Genomic DNA, 10,982 nt, shown 5'->3' with positions numbered 1-10,982 from the left:
CAGATTACCAAATATACAAGGCTTTCTTCGGTTATTCTGACTCATTTTTAGTTAATTCGGTTACATAAGGCAAGTTCAACATAGTTCAAGCTGAGTTACTATGGAAATGTATGCAGGGAAACTAGCCTGCTCCGGACCAGACTACATGAGTTCCTCTAACAATGGGAAAGCGATCATTTTACCACACTCTCTGTCTGGCATGTAGCCATCTTATTTGACTTAATTAACTAAAAATGTAGGCCCTCTAACCTAACATTAATAAATCATTTGAAATATTAGCCTACACAATGATAAATGAATCATTGTGTTGGCTAACATTTACAGTAGCCTATACTTATACCTACTTGAAAAAAATTGGATTGGATCACTTAATGGCTGGTATAGACAGAAGGTATGACTGAAAATACTTTCCATGTACACAAGGCACATCAGTGTTGTATAAAGATTGTCCAGTAAATTAAATATAAACGTATACCAGTATGTTGGCTATGCATTGCATCTTACCAGAATGTTTCCATTTCAACTGATTTCAGCAAATTCAACACAGACAGGAGCATTATATATTTGGACATTTATTCAATACACTGTGTACAAAAGAATTCAACTGAAAATATGACTGTATGAATGTGTATTCTGTATTTATACAAACATTTCACACTGACAAAAAATCTGAACCCATATTAAAAAAAGGGGCGTACGTTCTCAAGATTGTAGCAAAATAAAAAATAAACAAGGAGAGAACAACAAAAAAACATTACATTCTGACTCTCCCACAAGAGACGCAAAGGTCATGTGTTTTCACAGAAAACAATATGGCTGACCCACCGAGCATCTGACTCCATAACACTGACAGTATGAATCCCTCCCCCTCCGATCCAGAAGCAGCTCTTCAGACAGGACCGTGGCTGTTTGACGCTCATGATTGTTACGCCTCCACACACGTCCAGTCACACAGTCTGACTGTGAGCAGCCGAGCCAGGGCACACAGAGGGAAAGCTTACATAGAATAATAGTACACACTGCTGCCGCTCCTTCTTCACATTCATACCAGCTGCTGTAAGGAAGAAGAACAAAAAAAAGCGAGGCCTTTTTCATAAGGTTAACACAGTTCATTTCTAAAACCTTATTCTTAGGACCTGGGTGAAATAAAGCAGTTTTAATACTATACAGTTCTTTTTCAGTCCCAGTTTATAAATCATAGCCGCGACTCAATTTAGTTGGGCTTTCTCTTCGTAAAGTGCTTTGGAGATATTTGTCTCACATTGAAGAATTTGTGTGAGAAGAGGAAAAGATTTGGGACTCGGTACAAGGAGAAAACCTGACTGGTGAAGAAAGGAAAACTCAAGGGGATAATGAGAGCATTATCACATGTAGGAAGAGAATTCAGTCATGTACAAAGCTTTCTGTGAGAAGGAGACTTCTAATTGGTTCACCACCTTATTGGTGTGGAAAGTGACGGAGCAACTCAAGACATAATAGTCAGCTTTGTTTCCCGGTTAAAATGATCCCAATAATAAGACAGTCCCATCAGTGATGATCTCACAGCTTTTGAGTCCCTTAGTTCCACTCTTCTCTTGTTTGTTCTCTCTCTCTCTCTGTCTCAGGCACAGCAGAGCTTCAGTTCGGTCACCTGCACAATGACTGCAGGACATAACGTCCCGCTTTCCTAGTGTGTCTTAAGTGCCGTGCAGTGGAGTGATCCCAGAGAAAGACTCCTTCAGAGGCCAACAAGAGTCGTTGTGAGGTTGGCAGTAGTGTGGCCTAGTGTCCATGGTTGTGATTGTTAGCAGGGTGGTTAGGGGGCAGTGGTGGTCCATTCACCCCCGGGTGGTAGAAAGCACAGTTGCTCTCATACCGGCAGCTTCCCTTCATCATGAAGTGACGACACACAGGCCTCTGGGACATGTCTGACAGGAGCAAACAAAGACATATTAATTACACAGTGTACATGATCTAGTCCCTCAACTACAGAGAGAGGCCTTCATTTGAAACAGACTTATTAGAGATGGGATACAGTTTGTCAGAATGAACAGAGAGAACTTGAGAGCAGAGGAGAGGTGAGTATGATGTGCTTCTGTTGCACTGATGGAGTTATTGCACTGGACATGAACATTAAGCTGAATGTAACATGTGAGCTTGTATCAAGTCAGTACAGAGAATATCAACCCTACTCAGTCATTTATGTGGTCTTTACTGATTTTTTCTGTCCGTGCCCAATATTCAGGCTCAGGTTTGGGAGCTCCATTCTCATATAATAGCTATGTTCCACATACCATTCATGTTGTTGTGTCCTCCTCTGGGCCCTCCTCGTCTTGGGCCCCTGAAGCCCCCTGGCTCTCCTCCTCTGCCCCGGCCTCCTCTGTGGAAGTGTCCCCCCCTGTGTGGACCTCCTCTCATGGACTCGTCTCCCCAGTAGTTTCCATTGTCTCCTCGGCCCTGGCCGGGCGGCGGGCCCATCATGCGTGGGGGGCCGGGGTTGAAGGGTGGGCCGTGGTTGTGAGGGGGTGGGGGGTGGTTGTAGCGGGGTCCGCCGGGCGGGTTATTGGGTGGGTAGCCACCATTCATGGGCATTTGCATGTGCATGTTCATATTGGGCATATTGTTCATGCCTGGACCGTGCCCCAGCAAAGCCGGGTTGACTAGACAGACAGAAAGAAAAAAGGCTCAAATGAGTAACAGAAGGACCAGACAGGGTGGATATTATGCCAAGACAGCAGGAGGAGGGAGGTAGTGTAAGGCCATATGACCTCAAAGTTAGATCGCAGTGATTCTTTTGTTTTATATCACACTATTACTTTTTTGTGCAGCCCATACTTTGGGAGCAGTAGCCTGGACTAACTCTTTATGTAAATAAATGTAATACGTTGATGTCCTGTGCATTATCTGTGTTCATGATATGTTGTGAAGCAAGTAAAACTCCATGTGCGTGAGTATACCTGGTTGAGGTACACCCTGGTTTTGGTTCTGGTTCTGGGTTTGCTGAAAGGAGCCCAATAGCTGTTTCATTTTCTCTGAGAAGGCAGGCTGATTGATCAAATCTTCAGTAGACTGGTTACCAGAGGCACCCTGATGACAAACAGCTGTTATTAGCTACAAAAAATACAACTACAAATGGACATTTTAACTATAGAGCTATATAGAATGAAAATGAATCATTAAAATGTAAATAGGAATTAGGAGGGCTTCAGTTAGCAAGTCAGAAGAAGTGAAATAGACTCCTGTTGCTATATTTACCATGATAGAGGAGAGCAGCTCCTGTACGTTGACAGTGGGAGGCACAGCGTTGGGGGCAGCGTTGGCTGCTTGCGGGCTGTGGGAAGTGTTGTTCAGGTTCATGAGGTTGGCCAGGACGGGCGGCAGCTTGTTAGCATCAACCTGACCCAGTGCAAGGCCCTGCACTAACGAGGTGTCCATGGGCTCAGCAAAGCTGTCATCTGCCATGGAGGAGTCCTGCAAGGGGGGGAGCACACTGGCAGCTGAGCGGGCTGGTCTCACACATGTATGTATGCTGGTCTAACACATGTATATATGCTGGTCTAACATGTATGTAGGCTGGAATTAAACATGTTTGTACAGAATGGACTTCAAAGAGAGACAACTCACCTCATCCAGTGGGATACTACGGGGAGGCATGGGTTCATAAGGCTCTGAGTCTGGTTCATGTGGACTGTCAGGCACACTGGTGGGAAGAAAGAATGGAAAATATTATACAAATTGCAGACCGTTATCCTAATTACTCAAGGTGAAATTCTGAAAAATGAAGATAAAAAGGGGAAAACGAGCCTGTGTTGATCCTGGTAAAACTTACAAAGCTACCATAGATGCAGCATGTTTTGACTTATGTCCTTACCTTTCTTTGGTGAGGAAGATCTCCTGAAGGATGCCCATCTCGCGGTCTCTCTGGGAGAGTTTCTCTGTGCTGTTGGCCCCGGAGATGGCCAGGCTGCCTGTGAGGGTGAGGGGCCTGGGCGGGGTCCAGGGGACCCTCTCCTCCATGGTGTCATGGGAGAGCCGACGGGACATCTCATACGTCTGCCTGTCCATCATCAGCTCCCGTTTGGCCGCCTCACCAAAGTCCTTGATCTTGTTGACGTTGACTGTGGATGAAGAGACATTACTAATTAATAATCTTTCAGATTGTTGACAGACTGCCTAATGTGTCTTAGAACACTTTGAAGTAAAGCATGTTGGGTACTAGAAGCGCATGCCCTACCTCTCTCTGTCTCATCCAGATCAAAGAAGAAGCATTGTCTAAGCTGCTCCTCCTCCGCCCAGTGAACCGTCTTCTTCTTCTTGCCCTTTTTAGTCAAGCTTTCCTCCTCTCCCCGCGGCTCTGCCAGAGCGTTTGGCTTCTCACCTACAAGCAACCAGACAATGGGGAACAACCATGAAAAGTTAGTCCAGGTGAAAATAAAAGAGTATTAAGTCAAAGCAGCTCATCATCACATAGGAGCATGTAGAGGTTTGAGACTTTACCAGTTTCTGAGACCTCAGCGTCCTCAGAGGGAACGGGGGTGCCAGGCCTCTCTGGCTCCATGCTTTCATCAGCAGCAGTAGTGGAAGCACCAGCGTCTGGAGATGACGGTTTACCAGATGAATACGTAGAGGGTTTGCCGTCAAAGGGATTTGCCTGGAGACAAAAAGACAAACGAGGGTGAGATGAGGGCTTAACACATACAGTATGTTTTAAGCTTCTTTCACACACGGTTCTCAGTCATTACCTTATTGGATGTGGGGGAGACAGCCTTAGCGTTAGGACCAGATTTCTTCTTCTTGATCTTGATCCCTGGCACTGGAGCAGAGTTCAGAGCTTCTAGGAATCCTGTGCACTCAATCGCTGCAGTGAGGAATAAAGAGGACAGTGAACACCACGGCTAAATACATCCATGTCATTTCTTTAACACAGAGATTATCTTATCTTTAAATGCACTTACGTTGTGCTGGAATGATTTTGACTTTGATCTCTTTGGCAGAGTTGGTGGGCATATTTAGAGGTTTGTATTTCTTCTCCTGAGGTGGATTATCAAATGGACCAGAGCTGTTGGAAGGGGAAATTCAAATAAAAAGGAAACGTGTTAATACCATAGTCAGCCGTTAGAGGGCAGCAATGGGTCAGTTGCATGATGTGCTCACAGAGATAGTGAGGCAAGACAAGTTATGGGAGGGTACAATACCTTAGCCTCTTGAGAACTGGTGGCTTGATGTTGTACTTGTCACCCAGCTGTAGGGCAACCGCTGGCTTCTTAGCAGGCGCCGGGTTGGGAGTGTCAATCTCCAATCCTACACAAAACAAAACATATACATTAATTCATGCAATACATTTTTTTTTAATTGGCCGACTACATCACTAGTAATCAGATAAAGCTTTACCAATGGAGCGAATCTTTGTGTGGCTGGGCGCATGAGCTTTAGGTTTTTCCTTTTTCTTCTCCTCCTCTGCACTCTTTCCCTTCAAATCCGGCACTGGGACCTTGCTCTCCTCTTTCTTCTTTTTCTTATCTGGAGGATATGTATACAGAGTGTGTGTTAGAAACTGTTGTGAGGAGGGGAGACATTGTGAAACAGAGACGAGACATTTCTAAAAAGTTAGAATAATCTGCCTGTGTACCTGCAGGGGAGTTGCCAGTGGCACCGACACTCTGGGAGCGGATGGTAGCCATCCAGCCCTCGACAAGCACGTTCGCCAACTTCCTCAATTCTAAAAAAATGAAAGACATTACTGTTAGTGAGATACACATACAATATATATTCAAACGTTTGTGGTTTTTTTGTGTACAAGCAACCCTTACCTTCAGTCTCACCAGACTTGCTCAGCTGCTTCACCAGCTTGGCGGTGTTATTCTGGGAGAAGATAAAAGCAAAAAAGAAAACAGTTAAAGGTCAATTGTGCCTTTGTGTGGCATTGTGAAGGTTGTGTTCTGAGGGACAGACTGAGGGCAGTACCTGTTTGAGGTGGTCCACTTTGAGAGGCAGCTTCTGTAGTGTGAGCAGGATGAGCTGGAGCAGGGGGGTGTTGGTGTTGCCTTTGGAGTAGGTGAGCCAGGCGTTGAGCAGCCTGTAGCCACCAACTCGGATAAACCTGGGTGAAAGGAGTTTTTAAAAGAAAGAGCATGAATTAGAGGAGGATTGAGATACTCACAGACTATACACTTGGTCACATACAAAGATATTAAAACAAACGGTTGAACCCTTCACCGATTCCTTTAGAACTGCATATAAAATCACACAATATCCTTTTTTCCATTATGTATGGGTAGTCGCTTCACATTTCACTTTTAAAGAATTTCATTTTGACAAGATCAGACTTCAAAGCACAGGGACATATGTAATAATAATATGTGTATCCGCCCCTGTGTTCATATGAATAAAGACCAAGACATACACAAAGTAGAATGATGGCCTACCTGTTGAGAACATCGTGGGATTTTGTCTGTAGCAGGATGTTCAGGTACATACATCTGCTGACCATCTTGGTGGAAGCTTTCATCAGGCTGCATTGAAAAAAAGAGCATGGGTGTTTAAGAGTCATAAAAGAATTAGTATGTAAAAGGTCAAAGAGTTAAAGTACAGACATGTAGTCATGTTTCATTTCGGCTCCTCACCTGAACACCTTTGGGACTCCCTCCAGACTGCGGAGCTCGCCATCTTTCCCCAGGAGTGACTCCACACCCTTCAAAATCTCTCTGGGGTCCACTGGTCCCACCGCCATGTTCTGAAACATACACAACACAAACATTTAATACACATGCCAACAGGACATAGGTGTACCACATGTACTGGTATGTGTAACATGCAATCTTTTTTCTTAAAATCTATTATATTTTTGGTGAGAACTGTTTTGCCTGCCAGATAGAAAAGGGGAGCTCAACGCAACAGAATTCCACCAACTACCACCAGCTATCTTGAGGAATGAGGACTCAACAGTCCGTCCATCTCTCTTTTCTTGAATGTTCCATAGAGACCTGGCTTAAACCAATCACAAGATATCTAAACTGTATATAAGACCAACAAGGCCACAGAGATTTGAGATTCATCTCACCACTAAACACTACCAGATTCAACCTTAAATTAGAACTCTTAAAAGATCCAGTGGATGACAACACCACTCTGTTTGTATCAAGGACATTTGACTTCGATATCAAGGTCCAAAGAAACGAGGCAAAACAACAAAGATCAACGCCATAGAAGGCCATCGTGGTACACTGAGGGTTTCAGCAACATATTCATGAAGACACCTATGTACAACCAAATAACAAAGCAGTAATTCAGGAGCAGAGCCCACTGACCTACTGTCCAGTATATCCTGTGAAAATAGGGCTAAAAAAAGAAACAGCATCTGGATAGATGACTGGGCTAACATTGTGTCTGACACACAAGGATTAACACAGGTAGCATCATTTTCTTCCAGGCACACATCCACAGTGCATGATGGCTCCGACGTGCTGCCTCATACTTGGGATGTTTGGAGGGTTGCATGGGGGCAACTTGGCTCCGGTTCAGCAGGGACGAGGGCAGGACGCTGTGACATATCCCTCAGCCAGTCTGTCCGCTCTGGGACTTTCATTTTTACAAAAGTTTATCAGACACACAGTCTGACAAAATGTTTTTTTTGTGTATGTGAGGCAACAGTTTATTAATTTGCTCAGACATTTCATTAAAGAGACAGCAACAATTCAAACAAAAACTGTCTTTTCTAAACTGACATACAAAATGTTACATTCACTAATATCAATTTGCCTAACCTCTTATTTGACAGTACCCCTTATCATAGCAGACTTGTCAATGTGTATTCAATATCTATTATTATTTTACAAATGTGCATTACACTTAGATGCTACAAATGCAGTGATGGTTCAAAGGTTTGTTAAAATAAATAGTAGCTAAAGTGAGGATTTTTTGAAAGAAATGTTACTGATAATGATTGATCATGTTTTAATAGCACGTCTATCACAATCATTCACATTGCAACTCAAACAAGGAGAATGGAAACAGAGACATTAATAGTGCCTTGTAAAAACCTATTTGCACATCACTATGGTATATGATAAAAAGATGAAATGGTACAAATTCAGATTATAAGCACCAACAAAGTATTATGTAATTAAATGTTAACTGTATGAAATGCTTGAAAACTGTAAAAAAATATGTTTTTGTAAATATGAATCACTCTCCTTTACAATTTAGATTATTTGAAGGTACTCAAGGTATCTCTATATTAGACTACAGTTGGGTTAATGGCATCACTGTCAGCTGTTCCAGCCATCAGGGACCAGTCAGACCATTTACTGCCACCTATAGGTTAGTTTATGCACTGTCACTGCATTGCCTGTGTTAAGCCATAGAGAAATAGAAGGAATACATAACAAATGATCAAAAATGTTAGTGTAACATGACACACGTTAATCTAGATCTCATTAGGCTACTAAAAAGTGTTGGCTGTTTCAATAAGTAGGCTACTGATCATCTTTGAAAAATACCATGTGATACAAAATAGGAAAATGTGCCTATAATGTCATTGTTATGGATTTTAAAACATTACATGACATAGGGTTTAAGGAATAACTTCCAAATGGTATAAAATAATTGCTTGAGGATTGAGCCTCATACGCATGCACTTTAAATGTTTATGCATGTTAACTTACAATGCCACTGTCAATTTACGCAGCCTACAGAACGGGCTATTTTGGTGGAAATAAATTAATTGGAAATGTCATGACGTGAGGAATCAGTTAGGTCTTACCCGCATAACTGTTGTAGTAGAAGTTTTATATAGTCTCAGACCTCCACAACACTGCAAATAACTCAACTCCTGTAAATGTGACAATTGTTACATACAAAATCACTTTTAAACAATGGCCCAGGTTCCTAATTAAGTGGAGGAAAGAAAATTATTTGTGCAGTAATTCTGCGGTGTAATTGTATCACTAGTACATTAGGGCAAAACAATTTGATTGTAGCCTACTCAATAATCAAGTGTCTGTAAAAAATAATGTTAATTTTTTTCTTGTAATGTTTTAGGCAACTGAATTTTTAAAACGGTTGTAAAACCGACTTTATAATGATTAGGCCAAAGAGGCATATCCATCATTGAGAAACCAAGTGAACAAATAACAGTTTAAAGCCCTCGGTTAGGGTTAGGTCATGGAACCTACAAATGCTTTTAGCTTAACTGACATCCGTCATAATAACCGAGAGCAGGCCTGTTCTAGTCTTCTCGCTGCTTGACGAGGGGGTGGGGCGGAGAATGGCTGTTGATCAGAGCCCTCCCTCAGTTAACCACTTCGACGACGGCAAACCAAGCTACAGAAGCATCAATGGCTGCAATAACATAGAAGGTAGTGGTTTACAGAAAAACAATACGCGTAGCAGATATTTAGCGAAACATACACCCAGACTATGTGCTGGCCATCGGTATCTACTTGTTCTGCATTTCGGTTTTGTATAAACTTCCAAACGTGATTCCGAGAACAAAGGCAAGCCCACGGAGCTGTCCCGAGGACAGTGAAAAAGCAAACATTCGAAAAGCAACCCACAACAGTCCAATTTGTCAATCCCGACTGTTTGTGCTTCGAAAGACCAATTCACTCGAGTCATCCTGCAATCTTTATCCACAGATTGCCGAGTACATGCTGCTTGCTTTCAGGAAGTCCCTGTGCTATAATGATCGGCATTTCAACACACACGGTGCTTCATAAAATATATCCACAATCCTCAAACTAACGCAATCTTTATGTGTAGATTGCGGGTGGTGTTCGTTCCATTGAGCTGCAGCCCCTACAAAACAAATCTGGCAGGCAAATAGTCCGACTTCATGAGTTTGAATTAGATTACTCTGCCTACGGCAATCTTTATGAATAGATTGCTTATTGATATTTTACGAATTTACTGACTATGTCTAGCTTCATTTTGAACAACTCGTCCATTCAGTCTCACACACGAAGAAACGGAGCCTTGTGCCTCCATCTACTTTCCTGTGTGAGCTCATACTATAAAATTGTCTATATTCAAATTGTTTGCCAAGAACCAAGCTAACCCGCGGTGCCTGCTAAACGGCTGCCGCTAGCTAGCCTATCTACGACTTCGATTGAACTGACTACAATTAAATTTAACTTCAAAATCAACTTACTATTGATAATATAGATCCTCAGCGCCTCGGATATACTAGAGTGTGCTTTTCAGGCACTTATATCTCTTATTTCATTAATTTTATCGTCAAACTTCATAGTTTTTAATATCAACTGATACTTCTTATGGGTGGGGCTGTGATAGCTAAAGGCTAGCCTTTCCTTCAGGAACAAACTGGAGACAAAAAATAGTAATCAAATGTCCATTACTTGAAGAAAAAAAATATGAATTTGAGTAGTTGTTCAAAGTCCTCGACGGTTCAGTCTTCGGCAAAGCAAATTCATACCTGCAAAACACACAAAAACACGCATTTAATTCCAGTGACAAACTGCGTCGTCCGTCGTCTTTATCACAGTCTTGTGTTGGTTTGTGAATATATTCAGTTGGAATTTCGCATTTAAGACGGACAAAATGTTGAAAATAAGCCATTCTGTCTTTATGACTTCACTTACCTCTGACCAAATCCAGGAATGAGCGCGGTGAGGAGGGGTTTAGCTTTTATACTACGTGACGATTTTTACGTCATATGGAGCGTTTTCTCTGTTTTCCCGTTCAAACAAAATGGTGGAGAAACGACCTTACCTCCTCAATCAAGGGCGTAATGGCGTTTCTCACATCTTGGAAGCTATAACTTAAATCCTTCACTGAATTCATCTTGAAAATACTGTACTTTTCCATAATTCAAGATATAACAAAAAGCCTTACACATTGAATAGTGTTTTTCTGAATTGTAGCAATTACTTCATATATAAATCTAGTTAATAAACTTTCCTCAAAATGGCGAAGTGTGTCTGTTATCGCAGTGCTGTTCATGGGGTGCTGGTCACATGCACCGTCATGCACCAGTGAGGGAACAC

General features: G+C 42.3%; 1 protein-coding gene across 2 annotated transcripts; it reads right to left on the bottom strand.

The window, feature by feature from the left end:
- Positions 1-499: 499 nt before the first annotated feature.
- On the bottom strand, positions 500-10,413 carry ppp1r10 (protein phosphatase 1, regulatory subunit 10). Of its 2 annotated transcripts, none has more exons than XM_080045982.1 (18): positions 10,335-10,413; positions 6,603-6,712; positions 6,405-6,491; positions 5,944-6,079; positions 5,790-5,841; positions 5,609-5,698; positions 5,371-5,499; positions 5,175-5,280; positions 4,935-5,038; positions 4,722-4,837; positions 4,477-4,630; positions 4,214-4,357; positions 3,851-4,097; positions 3,604-3,679; positions 3,235-3,450; positions 2,937-3,066; positions 2,274-2,639; positions 500-1,907 (listed from the first exon to the last, which is right to left on the bottom strand). In XM_080045982.1, exons 2-18 carry the CDS (start codon positions 6,707-6,709, stop codon positions 1,762-1,764), a joined length of 2,406 nt encoding a protein of 801 aa, XP_079902108.1. In that variant the 5' UTR covers positions 6,710-6,712; positions 10,335-10,413; the 3' UTR covers positions 500-1,761. The 2 variants fall into 2 exon arrangements, with proteins under 2 accessions (XP_079902108.1, XP_079902107.1); XM_080045981.1 differs by having other exon boundaries at positions 10,127-10,407.
- Positions 10,414-10,982: the final 569 nt, after the last annotated feature.

The sequence above is a fragment of the Ammodytes marinus genome (assembly GCF_949987685.1).
Source record: "Ammodytes marinus genome assembly, chromosome: 17".
Taxonomy (NCBI): Eukaryota; Metazoa; Chordata; class Actinopteri; order Uranoscopiformes; family Ammodytidae; genus Ammodytes; species Ammodytes marinus.
The sequence above is the reverse complement of the archived record's forward strand: the minus strand, read 5'-3'. Positions and strand labels throughout refer to the sequence as shown.